The sequence below is a fragment of the Pseudoliparis swirei genome, chromosome 11 (assembly GCF_029220125.1).
Source record: "Pseudoliparis swirei isolate HS2019 ecotype Mariana Trench chromosome 11, NWPU_hadal_v1, whole genome shotgun sequence".
In the NCBI taxonomy this organism is placed as follows: Eukaryota; Metazoa; Chordata; class Actinopteri; order Perciformes; family Liparidae; genus Pseudoliparis; species Pseudoliparis swirei.
In genome coordinates, this window is record NC_079398.1 from 4,952,650 (window position 1) to 4,979,552 (window position 26,903).

General features: G+C 51.8%; 1 protein-coding gene across 1 annotated transcript; it reads right to left on the bottom strand.

Annotated features, from left to right (window-relative positions):
* Positions 1-1,250: 1,250 nt before the first annotated feature.
* On the bottom strand, positions 1,251-26,789 carry dicer1 (dicer 1, ribonuclease type III). Its single transcript, XM_056425834.1, has 30 exons — positions 26,489-26,789; positions 24,701-24,775; positions 24,499-24,606; positions 24,104-24,306; positions 23,278-23,440; positions 23,074-23,204; positions 22,378-22,512; positions 22,133-22,302; positions 21,882-22,050; positions 21,300-21,772; positions 21,091-21,223; positions 20,321-20,563; positions 19,847-20,001; positions 18,598-18,730; positions 18,446-18,521; positions 18,207-18,346; positions 17,216-17,395; positions 16,884-17,097; positions 16,650-16,803; positions 16,393-16,575; positions 14,796-14,901; positions 14,365-14,540; positions 8,025-8,679; positions 7,587-7,736; positions 5,621-6,223; positions 5,319-5,553; positions 4,746-5,014; positions 3,983-4,145; positions 3,794-3,869; positions 1,251-3,515 (listed from the first exon to the last, which is right to left on the bottom strand). The coding sequence occupies exons 4-30, from the start codon at positions 24,215-24,217 to the stop codon at positions 3,350-3,352; spliced, it is 5,565 nt and encodes a 1,854-aa protein (XP_056281809.1). The 5' UTR covers positions 24,218-24,306; positions 24,499-24,606; positions 24,701-24,775; positions 26,489-26,789; the 3' UTR covers positions 1,251-3,349.
* Between the last annotated feature and the right edge of the window lie 114 nt (positions 26,790-26,903).

The window sequence follows — 26,903 nt, forward strand, 5'->3', positions numbered from 1 at the left end:
TGAGGACACGAGACTCTGAAGACTGAGGACATGAGACTCTGAAGACTGAGGACACGAGACTGAAGACTGAGGACATGAGACTGAAGACTGAGGACATGAGACTCTGAAGACTGAGGACACGAGACTCTGAAGACTGAGGACATGAGACTCTGAAGACTGAGGACATGAGACTCTGAAGACTGAGGACATGAGACTCTGAAGACTGAGGACACGACCTGAAGACTGAGGACATGAGACTCTGAGACTCTGAAGACTGAGGACATGAGACTGAGGACATGAGACTCTGAAGACTGAGGACATGAGACTCTGAAGACTGAGGACATGAGACTCTGAAGACTGAGGACACGAGACTCTGAAGACTGAGGACATGAGACTCTGAAGACTGAGGACATGAGACTCTGAAGACTGAGGACATGAGACTGAAGACTGAGGACATGAGACTGAAGACTGAGGACATGAGACTGAAGACTGAGGACATGAGACTCTGAAGACTGAGGACATGAGACTGAAGACTGAGGACATGAGACTGAAGACTGAGGACATGAGACTGAAGACTGAGGACACGAGACTCTGAAGACTGAGGACATGAGACTCTGAAGACTGAGGACACGAGACTCTGAAGACTGAGGACATGAGACTGAAGACTGAGGACACGAGACTCTGAAGACTGAGGACATGAGACTGAAGACTGAGGACACGAGACTCTGAAGACTGAGGACACGAGACTCTGAAGACTGAGGACACGAGACTCTGAAGACTGAGGACACGAGACTCTGAAGACTGAGGACATGAGACTGAAGACTGAGAACAGGAGACTGAAGACTGAAGCCATCCGACCAAAAAGGACCTGCAGGACTCTTCTGGTTCAGGACCTGCAGGACTCTTCTGGTTCAGGACCTGTTTACTTGTCCAGGATCTCTCAATGTGGTGCAGAGGACCTTTAGTTGTATAAAGCATCAAATATGTGACGAGTTTAAAGGACTCTTATATGTGACTGTAGGCCTGCAGGTCCAGGCTGAAACCTGACCCCCCCCGCCCGCCCCCCGGACAGACCAATATCTGGGGTGCTGCTGACGAGCCGCGGCAGCAGGAGGGAAACCAGGCGTCTCTGAAGCAGCAGGTCCAGATTGGATTTGGGGGGATATAAATTTGCGAGAGCCTTCATCGGTCCGTGACGTCCCCCGAGGAGGACTCGCTTCATCCTGAAGAGGTCCAGGTCTCACCGTCAGGGACCTGAAGCTGAGACCAGACCATGTGACCAGACCAGTACTTTATTGTAGATATACGAGGCTACAATTATTACAAACATAAGTCAAGGTATTTATGATAAGGTGCTGACTGCAAACCAGGTGTACGAGGGAGGAGGAGCTTACCTCCACCTTCTGATCACAGTTCATAACCCCCCCCCACACACACTTGACCTCAAAGCACCACTGCTGCTGGAAATGAGGGTTCCTCTTGTGGTTCCTCTTGAGGTTCCTCTTGTGGTTCCTGGGTGTGACATCCCACCTGATCAGTAATCAATCAGAGAAGTCAAAGCTTTGTGGCGTCTGGAATCAAGCGGCCCCGACTGAGAGCATGTGACATGGTCATGTGACCCACTACAGCCAGGGGCCACAAGCACAGGCCCAGGGCCCTGATGGGGGCTGTAATCCAGACCCAGAGGACCAGGGCCCTGATGGCCGAGTTAGTCCTCCTCACATTATGGCGTCCCCCCCCCCCCCCCATCTTTGACTCCCTTCACTCTGACATGAGGTAACGTTTGGCGCCCAAGTGCAACGCTCCATTGTGCTACATTTACAAATATTTAAAAAAACACACAGCCAGTAAAATAAAACATGGGGGGGGGGGTGACGTCACCATGCTAGATACATGTTCAGGATGATGTACATTAATCTGCCTTAAACTCGTGAAGGTCCGACTCCTCTGTGTTCTTGCAGTACCCCCTCCCACCACCGGGCGGCGCTGGACGTCTGGTCTCTTGAGGTAGAAGCAGCTGTTGGTTCATATTCACACAGTTTATGATGTACGGGTCGGTACGGGTCGAGCGTCTCCTCTGCCGCACGAGTGCAATCTGACCGTCTCACGAGCGCCGGGTCAGAACTACCGGGTCAGAACCACCGGCTCGTGAACACGCGGCGCCCCCCAGGCCGGGCGAGCGAGACGCTCTTCTGAACCGAAACAGATTCACGAAACGAGAAGTCACATAAAGATAAAGAGGTATTAAAGTCACAGTGCAAACAGAAAGAGGAGAAACTCAATAAAAAACATAGCACCAAAAAATACACAAAGACAAGAAAACAGACGCATGCGATGGACCGAGGAGAGGAGATAGGACAGAGGAGAGAGGACAGAGGAGAGAGGAGAGAGGACTGAGGACAGAGGAGAGAGGACTGAGGAGAGAGGACTGAGGAGAGAGGACAGAGGAGAGAGGACTGAGGACAGAGGAGAGAGGACTGAGGACAGAGGAGAGAGGAGAGAGGACTGAGGACTGAGGACAGAGGACAGAGGACTGAGGACAGAGGACTGAGGACAGAGGACTGAGGTATTCAAGTGGAGCTCTGCCTGACGACGGTACCCAGAGCCATCGGGCCAGAAGCAGAGAACCCTCAAAGGATGGCCTCCTCCTGCGTTACCACGGTTACAGCTTTGGTAGCAACGGGATGAGAGCTCAAATTAATTATTAATAGCTCCGCAGAACGGCCTAAAACACACGCCTCCCACACGGAGAAGAGGGAGGCGTGTGGGAGGCGTGTGGGAGGCGTGTTGAAGCCTCCCACACGCCTCCCTGAAGACCCAGAACATGGTGGGTCCAGAACATGAGGTTTGAACTACTTTACAGTAACTGGGAATGTTGGGGTTTGTGGTGAGGATACGGGAACCAGGAGCAAGGAGCTCTTCATATATATATATATATATATATATGTGCGTGTATGTAGTGTGCTTCGCATAGGTGTCAAGGTGTCATGCCGGAGGAGCATGACTCGTGGAATAAGTGCAAACATGACTCAGAATAACATTCCAAAGGGATGAAGCTGCTCCAGTTCTGTGTTCTTCCTGCTCAGCTTGTGAGTAAACAGTGCTCGTCAAACACAACAACAACAACGGCGAGCCTCATGTGGTGACATGGGGCGTGGCGCCCGGCCTGCTGGAGGTCCATGAAGCTCTGGTGCGATCGCACCGAGACAGAAAGCAAAGATTGTGTTTGCGCAAAAAAAGAAGAAGAAAAAAGTCAAAATGAAATCTGTCCTGCTCCTGGTTGTCCACGGTGACGCCGCCGGTGACCCCGCCGGTGACGCCGCCGGGCCCTCCGTTAGCGTCAGTAGCTTTAGGTGCTAATGCTGCGAGCTCAGCTGGTCTGCACCTGAGGTTGATTGGCTTTGAGGCTGCGCAGCGCTCGCCGCGCCGCCGCCGACTTGGCGATCCGGTAGCTGCGGCCGACGCCCTTGAACTTGCCTTTCCCGACGACCTCCACCGTCACCCGCACCTTCCCGTCATACGTCCTCTCTGCAGGGCTGAGGGGGGACAGGTGAGGCATCAACACTGAACCACTGCATTTATATAAATAATTATTTATACATATATAAAAATGTATTTATATAAATATATATTTATATAAATAAAATATATATATTTATGCACATATATATATACAAGTAAATATATGTATATATTATATACATATATAAATATATATTTATTCACATATATAAATATACATATATAGACATAAATATGTGTACACATATATATATTGTCACCTTCCACGTGATGAAGAGCAGAAGCCTCCTACCTGAACTTGGCCGTCTCTGGTTCCATCTCCAGCAGCTCCCTCACAGGAGAGCGAGGCACGTTGGCAGAGAACTTCTCTGTGAGGGCATGAACAACGAGTTATTAGACAGTAGCCAGACACAAGAGCAGCCCAGTGGTCCCAGTGGTGGTCCCAGTAGACACAGTGGTCCCAGTAGGCCTGGATCCTCACCTATCAGCGGCCTCATCATGGGGTAGTACACCTGCCACACCGTCTCCAGGGACATGCTGCTGTCCATGTAAATGGCTCCGGCCAGCGACTCAAAGATGTCCCCCATGGCCTTGGGCACCTCGATGTCTTCCTCCTTCTCCTCGTCTTCCTCAGAGCGACGCAGCTGGTCGCCCAAACACACAAAAGGGTTTTATTGTTATTTTTACTTTGACGTGTTACTGGGGGCGGAGCCAAGAGGCGGGGGCGGAGCACTTCTGTGAGCGCGTTGAAGCAGACTGTAGACCAACTGAAGCCAGAGCGCTACTTGAGAACCTGAACATCGAAAGGAGGAGGACCAGATCACAAAGTTGCTCGTCTCCCGGCATCGCTGCCGCGTTGGGGGCGCGGCCAATCGGAGCGTACCGATTGGCCGCGGCAACAGCGCTCTGCAGGAAATGAGCCGCTGAGGACAACGTAATGGAATATAATACAAATATAATGAATATTTACTCGGGCTGGTGTCAAACCTTTCCAGTTGCAACTTAATCAAATGGCCATACTGTGAGGTACTGTGAGGTACTATTCATGTATACTTGATGCTCAGTGGGCTGGGGGCGGAGCCTAATGTCCCAGAGGCAGAGAGGCGGAGCGAGAGGAGATCTGGGGCCCGGACAGCCGTTTCCAGACAACCGCACGTTCCCATTGGCTCATGAAGCGGATTCATGGAAGCCGACGCCCTGTTATCGGAGCAGATCTCTTTGAACCCCGACGCGCGGCGGCTCACCTCAGAGTCCATGCCCTGCATCTCGTTCTTCTCCAGCTGAAACTGCACAAAGTCGTCGATGACGTGGAAGAGCTCCGGCGAGATGGCCTTGAAGTACTTGTGGTAGTCGTACTTGACGGCCAGAGAGGCGAAGATGGTGTTGTTGACGAGCGCCGAGCGCAGGTCGGTGAGCACGCCGGGCGAGTGCTGCCGCGGGTCCTCGTAAAGGTGCTTCGTGATGAGGTAGTCGAGGATCGCGTCGCCCAGGAACTCCAGCCGCTGGTAACAGTCTGGAGAGCAGCGGAGGGAAGCGTCAGACAACACAAACACCTGAGGGGTCACATTGTAACATCCAATACAAGGCGGTAAGGTCTTGGTATGTTCTATGTGGCGGACTAGAACAACGTGTGTGTGCCTTTAAATAATGGGAGAAGTTGCAGCGGTCCAATCAAACGTTGGAACACAACGTCCAAAAACAAACAAACATTTCAAGCTGGCTTAAAAACAGCCTTCATGAGGTCTGACTTCAGAGAAGAGGAGCCGCTTTGCTCTGAAACAGGAAGTGGTTGTTTCACACGAGTCGATTCACCTGACCTGTGATGGTGTTGTAGTGGTAGGAGGCGTGGGTGAAGGCCTGCAGCAGGTAGGCCTTGTTCTGAAAGGTGTAGTTGATCTTGCTCTCGAAGTTCTCGAAGCCGGAGATGAGGAGGGTGAGCGTGCGCTCGGCGTCCGGGTGGTCCAGCAGGCCGCGGGGGGGGATCTTCAGCCAGCCGTAGCACAGGTCCACGGCGGCGGCCTCCAGCAGGGCGCCTCTCTCCAGCGGCAGCACCTGAGGTCACGAGGAGACGAGGCTCAGCGCGAGGAGTCGAGACGCGCGAACGGCGCCGCCCACTCACCTTGAGGCCCAGCGAGCAGAGGAACATCTGCGCGGCTCGTTCCCCGCAGCTGGTCAGGTAGCAGCCCAGCAGAGCCTCCACGCAGTCGGCGATGCTCTTGTCGGCGATGCACTGCTCCGTGTGCAGGTCGTAGGAGATGGCCTGCTTGCCCAGCTCGGCGCCGCAGTTCTCCTCCGACGGGTTCCAGAAGCCGACCACGAAGTCGTCCTCCTCGCCGGCCTTGCTGGGGTCCAGGTAGCACATGGCGTCCCACGAGCTGTAGTCAAACTCCTCCGCCGCGGGCGAGCTGGGCGGCGGCTCCGCGGGGTGGTGCGTCTTCTTGGGGGGCTTCCACTTGGACGGAGACTCCGGCGCGGGGGAGGAGCCCGCGGCCGGGGGGGGCGGGAAGGTGCTCAGCGAGATCTTCTTCCCGAAGGCGCCGGAGCCCAGCAGCATGTTGTCGATGAACTTGATGTGCTCCTTGTAGTACTCCAGGTCCTCCTCCATGTTCACCTCGTCCTTTGGCTCGTCCTTCAGCATCAGCTCCTGCTCCACCTCCTCCTTCACCTCCTCCACCTCAGAGTCACGCTCAAGCTGCCCGTTGGCCAGGAGCTCCTCCTTGGCCTGGAGGCAAACAGACGGTCATCATTCAAACAGCAAAACCTTTATTCACACTCACAGTGAGTAACAATGTTCAGACACAGGAGACGTTGGAAGATGCAGAGTGGAGTTCATGTAGAGCAGGGGTGGCCAACCCGCGGCTCGCGAGCCTCATGCGGCTCTTTAACTAGTTTCATGCGGCTCTTCAGGAGCTGTCACATGACATGCGTCAAAAATGCTTGGCTGGCGCTGTCATTCACTCCCCCTACAGCTAGATGGCACACTGACCATGTAAGCCTGGTTGAGTGACGTCAAACGAGCGACGAGAGAATCTTTGGTGTGCCATCATTTGTGTTGTAAACAATTTCCGTCAAGTTACCTCTTGAAATGGCAGGGAAAAAAAGCACAGCCAAACGAAAATATGAAGAAGAACACAGGACGTTTTTGCCAGAGTGGGAGAGTTTATATTTTTTTGTTAAACGTAATGGCAAGCCGATCTGCCTTATATGTCACGCAGCATTAGCGCATTTCAAAGCTTCAAATCTTCAGCGTCACTTCAGCTCACTCCACCCTAACATCGAACAGGAATTTCCAAAAGGGACGGAACTTCGCAAGAACAAGTTGGTCGCTTTGAAAAGCCAGGCAGAAAAGCAGGTACAGTTTTTCATCATGTTGGTGTGTGACATTTAAGTTTCAAGTTTCAAGTTTCAAGTTTTTATTGTCACATCCCCTTTTATACAAGTATAATCGGTTTGTGAAATTCTTATGTGCAAAACACCCGACAGCAGTAGCAGACTAAAAAAAGAATAAGAATGAGAATAAACTATACAATATCCACACAAAAAAAAAGAAGAAAGTATTAACAATATATATATAAAACAATGTAATAGAATATACATCATGGCAATATATATATATAAATATATATATATTTACAATAAATCTGGCTGATCAGAGGTGTGTGTGTGTGTGTGCGTGTGCGCGCGCACACATATGTGTATGATGTGGCTCTTTGCGGTAACACAGTAAAAAATGTGGCTCTTAGTCTCTGACTGGTTGGCCACCCCTGATGTAGAGAATAGAAACCCGGAGCGTCTCACTGATCCTGCTGAGCAAAAGAACCTTTCGACTCATCGACTCACAAACTGAGACGCGTCCACTTCCTCTGAAGGACGTTCGTCTCAAGTATTTACCTGGAATTGTCTTTAAGTCCCTTTAAGCTGCTTTTCATTATCAAGCGACATTAACATATTCTAATCGTGAATCACATTAGTGAAGTCTAGGCTAGACGATGACGTGACAAGGTGTAAGCCTGCCCTCTAGTGGGCTGACAACAGAACGCACACACACACACACGGAGAAGAGAAGGAGCAGGCCGTCCACTGACCTCCTCGTCCAGCTGGTCCGTGGTGCTCTGGTCCTGGTTGACCACGTAGCCGGGGGGCAGCCAGTTCACGGGGGGGTCAAAGATGGACACCACCATCCTGCTGGGGAGCCCCTTCTTCTTCCCCAGGCGGTACAGGTTACAGTTGCTCACCTGGAGGAGAGGAGAGGAGGAGGAGGAGGAGAGGAGGAGGCATCGCAATTCAGAAGAGAACGCTTCTGTAAATATGCAATTCAGCTTTTAGTGTGAGGACTTTGAGTGGAGTTTGTTTTATTGACATCTACATGACAAATGAGCAAAGTGCATCCGCTAATGAAGGCTGAACGCTCCTGAAAAACTATGTGAGGATGTCAGAAATGGCTTTACTGGAATAGATGTGCCCATTTACATGCATTGCGTTGCGTGTTCCATCGGGACAGAAGCAACGACTCGTCGTCTCACCTTCTTGCTGCGCATGTAGCTGAGCCGGCCCTCGTGGGCGTCGGGGTAGGTGCAGAACAGGTACGTGGTGATGGCGTGCTTCAGGAACGAGTCTCCCAGCATCTCCAGCCGCTCCAGGTTGAAGCCGTCGCTGGCGTTGGAGAGCGTCAAGGCCTGCAGGATGAGGCCCGGGTTGGGCCCCAGACTCTTGGGGGAGTCTCCGGTCTGAGAGGCGGCGAGCGGATCAGGAGCCGGTGCCGCGTCGGGACCGCAGACTGAGGTAGCGTTGCATGCGTGTTGCGAGGTCCTCCCCGGTGCACATTCGTCACCGGGCTTCTTGGAGCCGAGCGCGGGCCGCGGAGGCTCCGAGGTAGTGGTTTGTATGGATCCAGGACTCTGCGGCCCGGGGGCGGCGGGCTGCGAGCGTTGGCAATCGTCACGCCGCCGAGGGTGCTCCTCGACGAGGGCCGTGCCGTTGGCGAGGTTCCCCGTGGGCGTGGCTTCCCCGGGCTCGGGCCGGGGGGAGTGGGGGCTGGCGGGGTGAGACGGGGGGGCGGGGCTTTCAGTCTCTCGGGGCGAACACTGACCCTCGTCGTCCTCGCTGTCGGAGTCGGGACAGGAGATGAAGGTTTTGCTGTCGATGGCTCTCTTCCAGCCAAAGTCTAGGTTTGGGTACCTGTCTCACACACACACACATCTATACATTAGGATGATGCAATAGGGTTGGTGTGTAGGGTTGGTGTGTAGGGTTGGCGTGTAGGGTTGGCGTGTAGTGTTGGCGTGTAGTGTTGGCGTGTAGTGTTGGCGTGTAGTGTTGGCGTGTAGTGTTGGCGTGTAGGGTTGGCGTGTAGGGTTGGCGTGTAGTGTTGGCGTGTAGGGTTGGTGTGTAGTGTTGGTGTGTAGTGTTGGTGTGTAGTGTTGGTGTGTAGTGTTGGTGTGTAGTGTTGGTGTGTAGTGTTGGTGTGTAGGGTTGGTGTGTAGTGTTGGTGTGTTGGTGTTGGTGTGTAGGGTTGGTGTAGTGTTGGGTGTTGGTGTGTAGTGTTGGTGTAGTGTTGGTGTGTAGTGTTGGTGTGTAGTGTTGGTGTGTAGTGTGTAGTGTTGGTGTGTAGGGTTGGTGTGTAGTGTTGGTGTGTAGTGTTGGTGTGTAGGGTTGGTGTGTAGTGTTGGTGTGTAGTGTTGGTGTGTTGGTGTGTAGGGTTGGTGTGTAGTGTTGGTGTGTGTGTGTGTGTGTGTGTGGTGTTGGGTGTGTAGGGTTGGTGTGTAGTGTTGGTGTGTAGTGTTGGTGTGGTGTTGGTGTGTGGGGTTGGTGTAGTGTTGGTGTGTAGGGTTGGTGTGTAGTGTTGGTGTGTAGGTTGGTGTGTAGTGTTGGTGTGTAGTGTTGGTGTGTAGTGTTGGTGTGTAGTGTTGGTGTGTAGTGTTGGTGTGTAGGGTTGGTGTGTAGTGTTGGTGTGTGTGTAGTGTTGGTGTGTAGTGTTGGTGTGTAGGGTTGGCGTGTAGGGTTTGGTGTGGTGTTGGTGTGTAGTGTTGGTGTGTAGTGTTGGTGTGGGGTTGGTGTTGGTAGTGTTGGTGTGTAGGGTTGGTGTGTAGGGTTGGTGTGTAGGGTTGGTGTGTTGGTGTGTAGTGTTGGCGTGTAGGGTTGGCGTGTAGTGTTGGTGTGTAGGGTTGGTGTGTAGTGTTGGTGTGTAGGGTTGGTGTGTAGTGTTGGTGTGTAGTGTTGGTGTGTAGGGTTGGTGTGTAGTGTTGGTGTGTAGGGTTGGTGTGTAGTGTTGGTGTTGGTGTGTAGGGTTGGTGTGTAGTGTTGGTGTGTTGGGTTGGTGTGTAGTGTTGGTGTGTAGGGTTGGTGTGTAGTGTTGGTGTGTAGGGTTGGTGTGTAGTGTTGGTGTTGGTGTGTTGGTGTGTAGGGTTGGTGTGTTGGTGTGTAGTGTTGGTGTGTAGTGTTGGTGTGTAGTGTTGGTGTGTAGTGTTGGTGTGTAGTGTTGGCGTGTAGGGTTGGCGTGTAGTGTTGGCGTGTAGTGTTGGCGTGTAGTGTTGGTGTGTAGTGTTGGTGTGTAGTGTTGGTGTGTAGTGTTGGTGTGTAGTGTTGGTGTGTAGTGTTGGTGTGTAGGGTTGGTGTGTAGGGTTGGTGTGTAGTGTTGGTGTGTAGGGTTGGTGTGTAGTGTTGGTGTGTAGTGTTGGTGTGTAGGGTTGGTGTGTAGTGTTGGTGTGTAGGGTTGGTGTGTAGTGTTGGTGTGTAGTGTTGGTGTGTAGTGTTGGTGTGTAGGGTTGGTGTGTAGTGTTGGTGTGTAGTGTTGGTGTGTAGGGTTGGTGTGTGTTGTGTTGGTGTGTGCAGTGTTGGTGTGTGTTGTGTTGGTGTGTGTAGTGTTGGTGTGTTGTGTTGGTGTGTGTTGGTGTGTGTAGTGTTGGTGTGTGGGGTTGGTGTGTAGTGTTGGCGTGTAGGGTTTGGTGTGTAGTGTTGGTGTGTAGTGTTGGTGTGTTGGTGTGTAGGGTTGGTGTGTAGTGTTGGTGTGTAGTGTTGGTGTGTAGTGTTGGTGTGTAGGGTTGGTGTGTAGTGTTGGTGTGTAGGGTTGGTGTGTAGTGTTGGTGTGTAGGGTTGGTGTGTAGGGTTGGTGTGTAGTGTTGGTGTGTAGGGTTGGTGTGTAGTGTTGGTGTGTAGTGTTGGTGTGTAGTGTTGGCGTGTAGGGTTGGTGTGTAGTGTTGGTGTGTAGTGTTGGTGTGTAGGGTTGGTGTGTAGGGTTGGTGTGTAGTGTTGGTGTGTAGTGTTGGTGTGTAGTGTTGGTGTGTAGGGTTGGTGTGTAGGGTTGGTGTGTAGTGTTGGTGTGTAGTGTTGGTGTGTAGAGTTGGTGTAGGGTTGGTGTGTAGTGTTGGTGTGTAGTGTTGGTGTGTAGGGTGGGTGTGTAGTGTTGGTGTGTAGTGTTGGTGTGTAGGGTTGGTGTTGGGTTAGTGTTGGTGTGTAGGGTTGGTGTGTAGTGTTGGTGTGTAGTGTTGGTGTGTAGTGTTGGTGTGTAGGGTTGGTGTGTAGGGTTGGTGTGTAGTGTTGGTGTGTAGGGTTGGTGTGTAGTGTTGGTGTGTAGGGTTGGTGTAGTGTTGGTGTGTAGGGTTGGTGTGTAGTGTTGGTGTGTAGGGTTGGTGTGTAGTGTTGGTGTGTAGTGTTGGTGTGTAGGGTTGGTGTGTAGGGTTGGTGTGTGTTTGGTGTGTGTTGGTGTGTAGGGTTGGTGTGTAGGGTTGGTGTGTAGTGTTGGTGTGTGGGTTGGTGTGTAGGGTTGGTGTGGTGTTGGTGTGTAGTGTTGGTGTAGGGTTGGTTGGTGTAGTGTTGGTGTGTAGTGTTGGTGTGTAGGGTTGGGTGTAGTGTTGGTGTGTAGTGTTGGTGTGTAGGGTTGGTGTGTGTAGTGTTGGCGTGTAGGTGTTGGTGTGTGTAGGGTTGGTGTGTAGGGTTGGTGTGTAGTGTTGGTGTGTAGTGTTGGTGTGTAGGGTTGGTGTGTAGTGTTGGTGTGTAGGGTTGGTGTGTAGGGTTGGTGTGTAGTGTTGGTGTGTAGGGTTGGTGTAGTGTTGGTGTGTAGTGTTGGTGTGTAGTGTTGGTGTGTAGTGTTGGTGTGTGTTGGTGTAGGGTTGGCGTGTGTGTTGGTGTTGTGTTGGCGTGTAGTGTTGGCGTGTAGTGTTGGCGTGTAGGGTTGGCGTGTAGTGTTGGCGTGTAGGGTTGGCGTGTAGTGTTGGCGTGTAGGGTTGGCGTGGCGTGTTGGTGTGTGTTGGTGTGTAGTGTTGGTGTGTAGTGTTGGTGTGTAGTGTTGGTGTGTGTTGGTGTGTAGTGTTGGTGTGTAGGGTTGGTGTTGGTGTGTAGGGTTGGTGTGTAGTGTTGGTGTGTAGTGTTGGTGTGTAGTGTTGGTGTGTAGTGTTGGTGTGTAGTGTTGGTGTGTAGGGTTGGTGTAGTGTTGGTGTGTAGTGTTGGTGTGTAGTGTTGGTGTGTAGGGTTGGTGTGTAGGGTTGGTGTGTGTTGGGCGTGTTGGTTGGGTGTAGTGTTGGTGTGTGTTGGTGTTGGTTGGTGTTAGGGTTGGTGTGTAGGGTTGGTGTGTAGTGTTGGGTGTGTGTTGGTGTGTAGTGTTGGTGTGTAGTGTTGGTGTGTAGGGTTGGTGTGTAGTGTTGGTGTGTAGTGTTGGCGTGTAGTGTTGGTGTGTAGGGTTGGTGTGTAGGGTTGGTGTGTAGTGTTGGTGTGTAGTGTTGGTGTGTAGTGTTGGTGTGTAGTGTTGGTGTGTAGGGTTGGTGTGTAGGGTTGGTGTGTAGTGTTGGTGTGTAGTGTTGGTGTGTAGTGTTGGTGTGTTGGTGTGTAGTGTTGGTGTTGGTGTGTTGGTGTTGGTGTGTAGTGTTGGTGTGTAGGGTTGGTGTGTAGTGTTGGTGTGTAGGGTTGGTGTGTAGTGTTGGTGTGTAGGGTTGGTGTGTAGTGTTGGCGTGTGTTGGGTTGGTGTGTGTAGTGTTGGTGTGTAGTGTTGGTGTGTAGGGTTGGTGTAGTGTTGGTGTGGTGTTGGTGTGTAGTGTTGGTGTGTAGTGTTGGGCGGTAGGGTTGGTGTGTAGTGTTGGTGTGTGGTGTTGGTGTAGGGTTGGTGTGTAGTGTTGGTGTGTAGTGTTGGCGTGTAGGGTTGGCGTGTAGTGTTGGTGTGTAGTGTTGGTGTGTTGGTGTGTAGTGTTGGTGTGTAGGGTTGGTGTGTGTTGGTGTAGGGTTGGTGTGTAGTGTTGGTGTGTAGTGTTGGTGTGTAGTGTTGGTGTGTAGGGTTGGTGTGTAGTGTTGGTGTGTTGGTGTGTAGGGTTGGTGTGTAGTGTTGGTGTGTAGGGTTGGTGTGTAGGGTTGGTGTGTAGTGTTGGTGTGTAGTGTTGGTGTGTAGTGTTGGTGTGTAGTGTTGGTGTGTAGTGTTGGTGTGTAGTGTTGGTGTGTAGTGTTGGTGTGTGTAGTGTTGGCGTGTAGGGTTGGCGTGTAGTGTTGGTGTTGGTTGGTGTGTAGGGTTGGTGTAGGGGGTGTGTAGTGTTGGTGTGTAGTGTTGGTGTGGGTTGGGTGTAGTGTTGGTGTGTAGTGTTGGTGTAGTGTTGGTGGTGTTGGTGTGTAGGGTTGGTGTGGGGTTGGTGTGTGGTGTAGTGTTGGTGTGTAGGGTTGGTGTTGGTGTGTAGGGTTGGTGTGTAGTGTTGGGGTTGTGTAGTGTTGGTGTGTAGGGTTGGTGTGTAGTGTTGGTGTGTAGGGTTGGTGTGTAGTGTTGGTGTGTAGTGTTGGTGTGTAGTGTTGGTGTGTAGTGTTGGTGTGTAGTGTTGGTGTGTAGTGTTGGTGTGTAGGGTTGGTGTGTGTGTTGGTGTGTAGTGTTGGTGTGTAGTGTTGGTGTGTAGGGTTGGTGTGTAGTGTTGGTGTGTAGTGTTGGTGTGTAGGGTTGGTGTGTAGTGTTGGTGTGTAGTGTTGGTGTGTAGTGTTGGTGTGTAGTGTTGTTGTGTGGGGTTGGTGTAGTGTTGGTGTGTAGTGTTGGTGTGTAGTGTTGGTGTGTAGGGTTGGTGTGTAGTGTTGGTGTGTAGTGTTGGTGTGTAGTGTTGGTGTGTAGTGTTGGTGTGTAGGGTTGGTGTGTAGGGTGGTGTGTAGTGTTGGTGTGTAGGGTTGGTGTGTAGGGTTGGTGTGTTGGTGTTGGTGGTGTAGGGTTGGTGTAGTGTTGGTGTGTAGTGTTAGTGTGTAGTGTGTGGTGTTGGTGTGTAGGGTTGGTTGGTGTAGTGTTGGTGTGGTGTTGGTGTGTAGTGTTGGTGTGTAGTGTTGGTGTGTAGTGTTGGTGTGTGGGTTGGTGTGTAGGGGTTGTGTAGTGTTGGTGTGTAGTGTTGGTGTGTAGTGTTGGTGTGTAGGGTTGGTGTGTAGTGTTGGTGTGTAGGGTTGGTGTGTAGTGTTGGTGTGTAGTGTTGGTGTGTAGGGTTGGTGTAGTGTTAGTGTAGTGTTGGTGTGTAGGGTTGGTGTGTAGTGTTGGTGTAGGGTTGGTGTGTAGTGTAGTGTGTGTAGGGTTGGTGTGTAGTGTTGGTGTGTAGTGTTGGTGTGTAGTGTGTAGTGTTGGTGTGTGATGGGGACCTGAAGTCGGGGGGCAGGGTCTGGGTTGGTGTGTAGTGTTGGTGTGTAGTGTTGGTGTGTAGTGTTGGTGTGTAGTGTTGGGGACCTGAAGTCGGGGGGCAGGGTCTGGGTTGGTGTGTAGTGTTGGTGTGTAGTGTTGGTGTGTAGTGTTGGGGACCTGAAGTCGGGGGGCAGGGTCTGGGTTGGTGTGTAGTGTTGGTGTGTAGTGTTGGGGACCTGAAGTCGGGGGGCAGGGTCTGGGTTGGTGTGTAGTGTTGGTGTGTAGTGTTGGTGTGTAGTGTTGGGGACCTGAAGTCGGGGGGCAGGGTCTGGGCGCCCACGCCGGCCTCCCTGGCCGTCTGGGCCCGCAGCTCCTCCGCCGTCAGGAGGCAGTGGAGGCGGTAGAGGATGCTCGGCAGACACACCGCCTTCCTCCACAGGGAGGCCGGGATGGGGTGGATGGCACACAGCTCCGGGACCAGGATCTGGCGAGCGCAGCGGGACTTTAGGGACAGTCGCAGGACAACACGTGTGAAGACGACTCCGACTCATCGTCACTTCCAACTCAAACGAGGAATTCCTCCTCTCGTGTTTCTCGTGACGACTGATCTGCGTGGCTTCCGAGTCACTCGAACAGGATCGAGAGCCACGTCCTCGCTGTCGTGCGGTCGCTCCAGAATGTCCCCGTGTGGAGACTCGGAGGCGTTGCACGTTGACAGCGACCTCTTGGCCTGCGTTACCTGCTTGTTCTGCAGACTCTCCCACTTGGCCTTCCTCTTCTCGGCGCTGCTGAGCGGCAGAGCTTTGCCCTTCTGGTTCAGGTGGCGCGGCGTCAACAGGTTCAGTCTGGGCACAGAGAACAGCGCCGCCATTACGCAGGACCCTCGGCATGCTGGGTATTCTTCAGGGGTTTAGCTCTTAACAAGGGGCAATAATGCAGATTCAGAGGTAACCAATTATTGATTCCTTGCACTCGTCTTCCTCGTCAACATCTGGCATCTTAATTACCCAGAATGCAACTGGCCTCTGAAGGGCTATGGCTATGCTAGTAACAGCTAATGTACCCGGGAGCCTCTACATAGGTCTAGTGAGACCTTCACTTCCTTCTAGCCTTCATTCCTTCTAGCCTTCGCTTCCTTCACTTTCTTCACTTCCTTCTAGCCTTCACTTCCTTCTAGTATTCACTTCCTCCTAGTCTTCACTTCCTCCTAGCTTTCACTTCCTCCTAGTCTTCACTTCCTCCTAGTCTTCACTTCCTTCTAGCCTTCACTTCCTCCTAGCCTTCACTTCCTCCTAGTCTTCACTTCCTTCTAGCCTTCACTTCCTTCACCTTCCTCTCTAGCTTCACTTCCTCTAGTCTCACTCCTCCCAGTCTTCACTCCTAGTCTTCACTTCCTCTAGCCTTCACTCCTCCAGCCTCACTCCTCCTAGCCTCACTCCTTCTAGTCTTCACTTCCTCCCAGTCTTCACTTCCTCCTAGCTTTCACTTCCTCCTAGTCTTCACTCCTTCAGCCTTCACTCCTCTAGCCTTCACTCTCCTAGTCTTCACTTCCTCCAGTCTTCACTCCTCTAGCCTTCACTCCTAGCCTCACTTCCTCCTAGCCTTCACTCCTCCTAGTCTTCACTTCTAGTATTCACTTCCTCCTAGTCTTCACTTCCTCTAGTCTTCACTCTCTTCAGCCTTCACTTCCTCCTAGTCTCACTCTCCCAGCCTTCACTTCCTCCCTGCCTTCACTTCCTCCAGCCTTCACTTCCTCCTAGCCTCACTCTCCAGCCTTCACTTCCTCCCTCTTCACTTCTCCTAGCCTTCACTTCCTCCTAGCCTTCACTTCCTCCTAGCCTTCACTTCCTCCTAGTCTTCACTTCCTCCTAGCCTTCACTTCCTTCTAGCCTTCACTTCCTTCTAGTCTTCACTTCCTCCTAGCCTTCACTTCCTCCTAGCCTTCACTTCCTCCTAGCCTTCACTTCCTCCTAGTCTTCAATTCCTTCTAGTCCTCACTTCCTCCTAGCCTTCACTTCCTTCACATCTTCACTTCCTCCTAGTCCTCACTTCCTCCTAGTCTTCACTTCCTCCTAGCCTTCACTTCCTCCTAGCCTTCACTTCCTTCTAGTCTTCACTTCCTTCTAGTCTTCACTTCCTCCTAGCCTTCACTTCCTCCTAGCCTTCACTTCCTCCTAGCCTTCACTTCCTCCTAGTCTTCACTTCCTCCTAGCCTTCACTTCCTCCTAGCCTTCACTTCCTCCTAGTCTTTATGTAAATGCGTGTGTGCTGTAGGAGTGTCATCGTGATCACACGCTGTATGGATGTGAGTCAGTGCGTCAGGAGGTGCTGCTGACCTGGAGGAGGTGTGGTCCACGTCGAGCAGCGGCTGGTTCAGGTTGGACAGGTCCAGGTTGTACTTGGTTTTGTAGTACTCGGCAAACGTCTCGTACTCGGGCGACGGGAACTTACTGAGCGGCGTCAGGTCCGTGTACACGTCGGCGACGTAGAAGCGGTGAGGCTGGTCAAAGTTCCGATACCTGGGAGGGGGTCGGGGGTCATTACGCGGCTCACGCTCGTCCATCAGGCGCAGGTGTACAAGGACCCATGGTACCTTGGGATGATGACCGCGTCCTGGTAGTCCTCCAGCTTGAAGGTGAAGGGGTCCTGCTTGGTGTACTGGGTGACGGGGATGCCGGTGCGGGCCTCGGACCTCTCGATGTCCTCCATGAACATGAAGTCCATATCTAGAGTGTGGGAGTCCCCGACTGAAGGAGAGAGGACGCTGGTGAGCATCTCTACACGCCAGGACCAAGCCGTGGACCCGGCCCAGAGCGACTCGACTCACCGACATTCAGAGGCAGGACGCAGTACGCCGAGTCGGCCAGCGTGGGCTTGAACTCCAGCGCCGGCTTCTCCAGGCGGAGGATGTGGGAGAAGATGTACTGGTGCAGGCGCGTGATGAGGTCCAGCTGCACGGCGGCGAGCGCGAAGCCGGACTTCTGCAGCTCGATGGAGATGGTCACCTCGCCCGAGCGGGTGTACACCGGGAAGTGGGGGATCTGGACAGAAGGAAAGCACCACGACCCAACGGTGAGCGAGCGACACTGGAGACACTTCCTCCTCCCGAGAAGCGAACAGAGGAGCACAGCTCCGTGGGGCGAGGCGGGGCCGGCGTACCCGAGGTATGGGCTTGGCGGTCAGGATGCCGAAGCACCTGGTGGTGTCCTCCGGTGGGTAGAGCCTCCTCCTGCGGAAGTTGAGTTCATCGGGGAGCGGCGTGGTGAGGACCATCCCGATCACATACAGGTAGTACGTCTGCTCTGGTACGGCGTAACTGTCACGCAGACACTCTGGGATCTGAGGAGCACACAAGGAAACTCAATGCTACGACACTCTGGGATCTGAGGAGCACACAAAGAAACTCAATGCTACGACACTCTGGGATCTGAGGAGCACACAAGGAAACTCAATGCTACGACACTCTGGGATCTGAGGAGCACACAAAGAAACTCAATGCTACGACACTCTGGGATCTGAGGAGCACACAAAGAAACTCAATGCTACGACACTCTGGGATCTGAGGAGCACACAAAGTAACTCAATGCTACAGGAGCAACCGGCTTATTGTTTGTTGACATTTATATCGTCTTTTCTGCAGAAGATAAACAAGTATGTGACCTTTGACTTTGTGACCTCATGACAGGTTAACCACAGGGAGGACTCGACCTGCATTGAGCCTGTGAGCAAGGCAGCCTGGGACACAACAGCTGCTATGGGATGGCTCGGGGAGCTCATTGATTCTGGATGGGGGGTGTAGTGCTGCATTGAAAACTGAATATCTACCCAACTAACTAATAATCAAATATTCAGGAGCCTTCATATGTGTTGATTGAAAGGGTTTTTTCTAATTGAGAGTTTCTCCTGATCCAATGTGATGTCAAAGGTCAAAGGTCAGGGATGTCATATCTACAGATTGTAAAGCCCTCAGGGGCAAATTTGTAATATTGGGCTATATGAAATAAACGGAATTGAAATATATACATACAATATGTATATTAAAGACAACTGTTGGTCAGACGTGAGCATTTTGATCCACTGGCTCTCATAAACACTCCAGGGATTCCCTCCGTAGAGGTACCCAAGTACATCAGCAGTCACGTGTTCTTACGGCTTTCGGGTAGCACTGCCTCCTCTTGGTGGAGCCGGGCCGGCCCGGTACGCTGGTCTCCTCCTCATCGTGGAGGTCCAGCTCCTCCTCATACTTCACCGTCTCCTTGCCCACCGGCATGAGGTGATCATCCAGCTCACCTGGGAGAAACAGAGCCAGGAGAACAGAGTCAGGTTTACGGAGGAGGAGGAGGAAGTCTCACTATAGCGTCACCTGGAATATTTACATTGGAGTTTTACCTATTTTGTGGAGTTTCTCACAACACAGCAGGGCCACCGCCTTCTCTGCCAGCCTGGCACAGTTCATGATGGGCCCCTGTGAGACGGGACAGGGTTACTGAGTCTGGGTCGCCATGGCTGAGCCCCAGAGAGACCGGGGTGTTCCGACTCACCTTGAGAGGAACCCGCAGAGGGGAGTTGATGGGGAGGTAGAGGGTGGACTGGAAGCGGCCGCCCGGCCTCTCAGCGGTTCTACACTTGGGCGCCAGGTGAGTGAACGGGTCACTGGGCAGCCGGGCGCAGTACCTGAGCCCCAGAGACACGGGAGAGAGCAACAGGCGTGACTGGGGGAGCGTTTAGGAGAAGACCCGAGGGAGCGTCATGGAGCTAACGTAGTGGAGCTAACACAGCGGAGCTAAGATATATATATACAGGACTGTCTCAGAAAATTAGAATATTGTGATAAAGTTCTTTATTTTCTGTAATGCAATTAAAAAAACAAAAATGTCATGCATTCTGGATTCATTACAAATCAACTGAAATATTGCAAGCCTTTTATTCTTTTAATATTGCTGATTATGGCTTACAGCTTAAGAAAACTCTAAAATCCTATCTCATAAAATTTGAATATTTCCTCAGACCAAGTAAAAAAAAAGATTTATAACAGCAAAACAAAATCAAACATTTGAAAATGTGTTTCCAGGTGTTTCGAGTTAATTAGACGATTCAAGTGATTTGTTTAATACCCTACTAGTATACTTTTTCATGATATTCTAATATTTAGAGATAGGATATTTGAGTTTTCTTAAGCTGTAAGCCATAATCAGCAATATTAAAAGAATAAAAGGCTTGCAATATTTCAGTTGATTTGTAATGAATCCAGAATGCATGACATTTTTGTTTTTTTAATTGCATTACAGAAAATAAAGAACTTTATCACAATATTCTAATTTTCTGAGACAGTCCTGTATTCAATTCAATTCAGTTGTATTATATGGTATCATCACAACAAATTAATTTGTTGTCTTTACAATCTGTCTGTACACATCCACCCCCCCAAAAACAACAAACCAGACATCAAAACTCCCAAATAACCCTTGGGGGAAAAAAAGGAAAAAACCTGGAGAGGAGAGGAGGAGAGAGGGAGGATGGATGGACAGATGCAATAGATGTGTACAGACAGAACGACATTAGAAGGTTAAATAATGAATATGACAGAGTATATATATATAATATATGTGTGTGATTATATATATATATTATATGTATATACATACATAATATACATATCTAATATATATTATATGTGTATATACATATAATATATATGTATATACATAATATATATGAGCCCTCTGAGGCAGATTTGGTATTGTGTGCTCTCCCAAACAAAGTGACCCGAGTCCATAAACCTGTGTGTACCGGTTGATGTGTCCGATGGCCGTGTTGACGGTGACCCGCGGGCCTCCGTCCACAGACTGGAGCACGTAGGGCGGCAGGATGTTGTCGTCGTCCAGCACCTGCTCCACTTCAAACTCGCCCACCTCCACCGACTTGGAGCACTTGTTCCTTAAGATCTGAGACCAGAGTCACAAGACGTCACATTATACGGAATCTACTGGCACGACTCTCACATCACCAGAGACCCAGAGACCCAGAGACCCAGAGACCCAGAGACTCAGAGACCCAGAGACTCAGAGACTCAGAGACCCAGAGACTCAGAGACCCAGAGACCCAGAGACCCAGAGACCCAGAGACCCAGAGACCCAGAGACCCAGAGACCCAGAGACCCAGAGACCCAGAGACCCAGAGACTCAGAGACCCAGAGACCCAGAGACCCAGAGACCCAGAGACCCAGAGACTCAGAGACCCAGAGACGCAGGGGGCAGCGCTCACCTTCTCGATGGCCTTGTAGGTGCTGAGGTCGTCCTCGAAGGTCCTGGTCCCCTCGCTGTCGGCCAGCATGATGTAGTTGGAGACGGGAGCTCGGGCTCGGCCTTTGGACTGGACGTAGGACCGGTACTCCGTGGGCAGGTCGAAGCGCACCACCAGGTTACACTTTGGGATGTCCACGCCTTCCTCCACGATGCTGGTGGCGATCAGCAGGTTGGTCTCATGAGCCCGGAACTTACGGAGAACCTGTGAATACAACAGCAGGGGGCGGGGCTAGAGGCGTGATACGGTTTTCCTCACTCACTTTAATGATAGACAATAGGCTGTGTGTGAGTCGTGGGCGCGTGGATTGGCTCTCATGCAGGAGCAGCGGATATATATTCAGGGTTCATCCACATGTCGACCAATGGGTGTCCAGGACTTCAAAACCAAATGTCCATGACCAAACATGTTGTGAAATCTCGGAGTTTACATGGATTCTTTAGGATGTTTTGATATATTAGAATAGTTATGATAGTTTAATTCATTGTTGTTTAGATGTATTTAGTCTCTTGGTTGTTCATTTGTTCACTAATTGGGTAACACACGTGGGAGTAGGCAGGTACAGGACCAGCATGCACCTGGGTAGGTCTGTGTCTAAATGATCATAAACACTGATGCTGAATGGACGGCGCCTCCGTTCGTCTGTTTGATTTGCAATAGTTTTATATTTATTGGACGAATGGCGACCACAATGACCCCGTGACCCCGTGACCCCCGGACGCTGCCGTTACCTCCTCCTGCTTCCTGAACTCCACCTCCATCTGCTTGTTGCGGGGCTGGTTCTTGCCGATGCTGTGGCCGGTGATGAAGTTGCTGCTGATGTACGCCAGCTCCGGGTCCTGCTTCCCGGCCTCTTTGATCAGGCTGCGGACGAACAGACGCGAGTTACGACCGGCCGGGGGCGAGCCGCGTGCCGACGGGCGAGGAACGGGACGCCTACCGGTTGAGGACGACGGCCGTGTAGCGCCGCTCCACGAAGATGATGCCGCACAGGATGTTGGTGAACGGCGAGGGGAAGTTGGACTCGGGCCTCTCCTTCACCTCCACCTCCTCGTCCTCGTCCTCGTCCTCCGAGTCGCTCCACGACACGTAGTCGTCCTGGTTGCGGTTGTTGTACCACTCCACGCTTTCGAACTGCTGCCGCTCGAAGGGCTTGTACTCGTGCAGGACCTCCAGCAGCCGGAGGACCTTGGGCGTGACGTACTTGAGGTCGAGCGCGGCGGGGGAGAAGTGCTCCTCGCAGAGGGCGTGCACCTTGCGCAGGATGGTGTCGGTGAAGAGCAGGAACTTGCGGCTGAGCTCCTCCTGCTCGTGTTTGATGTACTTCTGGAGCTCCCGCACCATGATGCCCGCGGCCTTGTCGGCACACCAGGGACCCAGGACCTGCAGCACGGCCCGGCAGTCCCCCAGGACCTGGACCCAGAATGCAGGGGTCACACACATGGAGAGAGGAGGTAGCTTTCCCATCCGGAGCGTAACGACAGCAGCAGAACTCCTCGTGGCCCGCCTGCGTCGCTCTGACCTGCTTGGAGATGAAGGTGGGGTCGCGGTCCTCTCTGGCGGCGCACACGTTGCAGTCGCTCAGGAAGTGCAGAGCTTCGTCCAGCTCGGCCAGCAGGCAGGAGGAGAGGCCGCTCTTGTCCACGAAGGGGCCGCAGTCCAGCACCACTTCTCGCGGCTGAGCGGCGTACCTGGTCAACAGAGAACAGACCTCAGCTTGGGGGAACCGGGCCACAGGTTCTCATTCCTCAAACCAGGACTCCAGGGTTTTACCTGTCCAGCACCACGAGGTCAGTGGCGGTCTCAGCGTTGCTCTTCAAGATGCTCTCCAGGTTCTGGATCTTGTGCTCCAGCTCCGACGGGTCACACTTCCCGTTGAGGATGGAGGCCGTGAGCCCCAGGATGCGGGGGCTGCCCGGGCTGCCCGGGCTGCCCTCGAACAGCTGCACACAGGCGGAGCAGCTCGATCACAGGGCTCTCGTACGGGAGCACAGGCGACTTAGCAGCCGGCAGCTCACCTTCATGATGTCACAGTACGGGTGGTCCGTGATGGCCAGGTGGCAGTCGTCAAACACCACCAGGTTGACTTTGGACAACGGTAAGATCTTATTCCTCAGAATATGCAGGAATATGTGGCACGTCATGACCAGCACCTGGAGAGGAGGCGGACACGTCACGTCAAGTTTCCCTCCAGCAGCTTTCAAAGGCGCGATACACAGCGTACACATGTTGACCCGTGGATCTCCAGGACTGTTCACCAAATGTCCATGACCAAACTGAAATCTCTGTGTGTACATGAACATTTTTGAAAATGTAGTATTCAAACAATGAGAATTACAAAGCATACAATACACCTTAAATGAGAGACAATAGTTTGATTAAAGTCTCTACAGAGGTGTGTAGAGGCACATCTCCAGTGTGCTGATGGTACATTGTGTTATCGCCTTAGAAGACTAACGGAGAGGTAGAAAACCCTTTAAACCCTTTTGATGTGAGCACAGCTGAAAACAGTTATGCTGCTGAGAGAAGCTATACAACTGGCCTTCCTTTGAGCCACAAGAAGAACAACATTAATATTGACTATAAACATCATGAATTATAACCTTTCAATGTCTTTAATATATTTTATATTCATTTGATGAATAAAAGTGAGTTTTCATGTAACACACATCGTCTCGGTGAGCCTAAACGTCGTGTGTCTGTCGGAGTCTCACCTGGTTCTCCTCGACCTCCTGACCCCAGCGCTGGTCCGTCCATGCCGAGGCCTCCTCCGCGTCCGTGTACTCTCCCACCTGGAGGTCAGAGTGAGTCCTGATGGCCGCCGCCTGCTGCACTACAGACACAACTGGAGCAAGCAGACACACAGTGAACCTCTGGATTCAGCGCCTCCCGGTGGCGGCGCGGTGCGGTGCGCGTACCTGTGTTCACCAGGAACACCGTCCTCTTGGCGTGCTCCTGGTACCGGCCCCGGATCTGGTGGGAGAGCTCCTTCGTGAGGAGGACTGCGATGAAGGTCTTCCCTGAGCCGGTGTTCAAGCAGACGATGGTGTTGTGTTCAAGAGCCGCTTCCAGGAGCTCCACCTGCGGAGCAGAGGACAGTGACGGAGGAGAGGGGGCCGCCGTGGACCTGGTGCAGGGGAGTCGTGTGCATGACCCCCCCCCCCCCCTGACTCCAGGGCATTTAAACAATGGGGCACTTTATTAAACTTGGGGGAAAACATTTAGGTATAATAAATAAACTTATTTAGGCTTACAGTATATGAGCAATTGTCATAAAAATGACAATAATAAGACTATTAGGCAATAATAAAACTTTTTAATAGTCTTATTATTGCCTAATAGTCTTATAATTGTCTAATAGAATTTGGCAATAATAAGACTATTAGGTTGTAATATGACTATTAGGCAATAGTCTTCAGATTCAAAATGTTTTCTTAACATTTTTGGGGACAAAATTTGACAATCATATACAATTTAATTATTATTTATTTGTTGTTAATAATTAACTTAACAATTCAATTTTTTTTATTTATAGTTATATAAAAATAATATTTATATATTAGTTGTGTGTACCGACCTAGACAACACAGATAAGACACACACAACAAAACGCTATTAAATGATCACGTGTATGAGAGGACGCTCTGGGGTCATTCTTGTTGCCCCTCTAGTGACATCAGGGCAACATGACATTCCTGAGGGGCCGTTTGGCCCTTTGCCCCGGTGGGTCGGACGCCTCCTTACCTGATACTTCCTGGGCGTGTAGATGTTGTCGTGGATGGCCTCCTGCTGCCAAGGCAGCCCAAAGAAAGGCCCCATGGGGGACGTGGCGGGGGTGACGAGCTGCAGGCCGGCCATGCTTCAAAGAGGTGGGGGTGAGGGGGGGAGGGGCTCCTCCAGATGTCCACCTTATCTCATTTCATCCTCCTCTTCAGTTCAGAAGTTCACTGGCAGGGAGACGAGGAGGCGTGTTAAGGCGCCTGGGATCAGCCGCTGGGCCTCAGCGCTCCCTCCACAGGGGATGCCAAATGGCTCAATTGCTTTACAAAGCTAGTTATGCTGTTGTGCTCAAGAATTAACTTGACCTGCAACTTTCCGGTAATAATGCTGGTAGATAATGTCTTTGGAAAGACACTTACAGGTAATAACTGAGACTTCCTGGGTAAGCAGACAACACTTAATCTGGGCTTCATGATCAAATATCTCTCAATCAACTCCTGATGCTCCACATTCAGCTGGAGCCAGACCTGAGGAACCAGAACCAGAACACATCGATTTACTAATCCACTTGCAACCAGATTCCCTCCATGGTACCATGGACACAAGTACATGGAAGGTTACCTTCCACAGAGTACTCAGTGACCTCTCACCTCTACACCAATGGGAAGCGTGGAAACTGTGACGGGGTCCTCGGCCCTGAAGGCAAGAGCAGAGAGCAGAGTGAGAAGGGTCCCGCTGGAGGTGCAGCGAGGGAAGATGGACGTGTTTACATGCAAGGAACTCTACTCCGGATGTTGAAGACGGGACGAAGACGAGAACGAGATAAAGACGAAGACGAGACAAAGACGAGACGAAGACGAGAACGAGATAAAGACAAAGACGAAGACGAGATAAAGACAAAGACGAAGACGAGATAAAGACGAAGACGAGACAAAGACGAGACAAAGACAAAGACGAAGACGAGAACGAGATAAAGACGAAGACGAGACAAAGACGAGACGAGACGATCCCACAGCCGGCTTGGTTCAGCAAACACACATCCTTACAGGTGAAGGAGCGCTCTGATTGGCTGGCAATTAAAACAAGGAACGCCACCTGGCTTCATTCTACGGTGAACCAACATCCAGCAGCGTCAGTGAGCCAACGGCACGTTATCACATGCGTCAGTGAGCCAACGGCACGTTATCACATGCGTCAGTGAGCCAACGGCACGTTATCAACTGACTGAAGGGAGCTGCGACTCCAGACGCGTCCTGCTGCTTTTTCTTCCTTCTCCACAAGAGAATATTATTTTTTTATATCCAAATGCAATGTCTAGTTTATATTATGCTGAAACAAAACGTTTTAGAAGATAAGAATCTTGATTCTTAAATGAAAATATTCAAGCGCAAGACCCAAAACAAGGTAACTTTAGTGTATAAAGATGAAAAGGTTTATTGTGTTTCAAGGCCGGCAGCGTCTCGATGAGTAAACATGGTCCCCGGGCCTTTATGCGCCACATTAACCCGATGCTGAGGAACAGAGCGATTCATGAGCAATCTGACGGACCCGTGCCAAAGTGAGACCACTAACACCACCTGTAAATTATAGTGCCACGTGATATCAGTCAGTGATATATATATATACACACATATATGTGTGGAGACAGATACAGGCAGAGAGGGCAGCTAAACGGTCGTGACCGCTTGGCCAGCATCACCGCGCATGCGCCAGTCCCAGCGGCCGTTCCGTTAGCGGAGTGACGCTGCGTGACGCTGCGTGAGCGCGATGTCTGCCGAGCATGCTCACGTTCCGAGCGTTGCGCTAACGTGACATGACGTGAAAGCGACTTCACCCAACATGAGCAGGTGCCTGCTGGATGTCACCTTCGCAGCGCGCGAGCCCCCCTCGCGAGCCCCCCTCACGCGCAGCGGCCTCGCCACCGGGGGCGAAGTGTGCCGCTAGCAAATGACTAGCGCTGACGTGAACGTTAGCACGCAGCTACCTAGCTTATCTACGTCACCTCAGCGGATACCATGTTGTAAACACGTATTGGGTACAAACACAATGAAGTCTCCGGCCGGCTGCTGGCCTCTACATGGCGCTGCGACCACGTATTCGCATCAGAGCAGTGGAAACCCTCCGGCAGGGCATAGCTTAGCCTAGCATGGCTAGCCAATGGGGTCGTTCCTGACGTGCTGATGGCCGAAGACACGCGCGTCTGAGCGGGCTCACCTGCCCCCGAGACGTCCAGAGCTCCACTTCAACGCGGCTCTGACGCCACGTACCGCAACACCGCGACCACCGCCTCCATCACCATGTCGGCGAGCCGCGTGCTAACAAGCTAACGGCTAGCGAGGCCAGCGCCCGCGAGAGAGAGCGGCGTTCTTCCCACAAAGACGGCTCGAGTGCTCCGGTCAGTCACGTCACCTGGCGGTTGTTCTCCAGGTGACGGTCCCGCCTCAAAGGGGCTCGCTCGGCAGGTGTCCTCAGTGCCGGTCACCCTCGCTGTTCCGATGTGGTGGCTCGTCGGTCCTCGGTGGGGCCACTTCCTCTCACCCGGGCCTCTGCTACGCCAGAACATCTATTCTACGTAAACTGCGTCCCGGCGACGAGAATCGCGGCTTCCGTAGAGTCACTGGCCTGGTTGAGGGAGTCACGTGACGTCACCGACGATATTATGGGATTATATTGGAGGAGCGAGGCCCACATTACAGCTGTCCGTGATGGTTTTTACTATATATATATATATATACACGTATATATATATATACGTGTATTTATGTGTATATACATATATACACATGTGTGTGTATATATATATATATATATATTTGTGTGTATA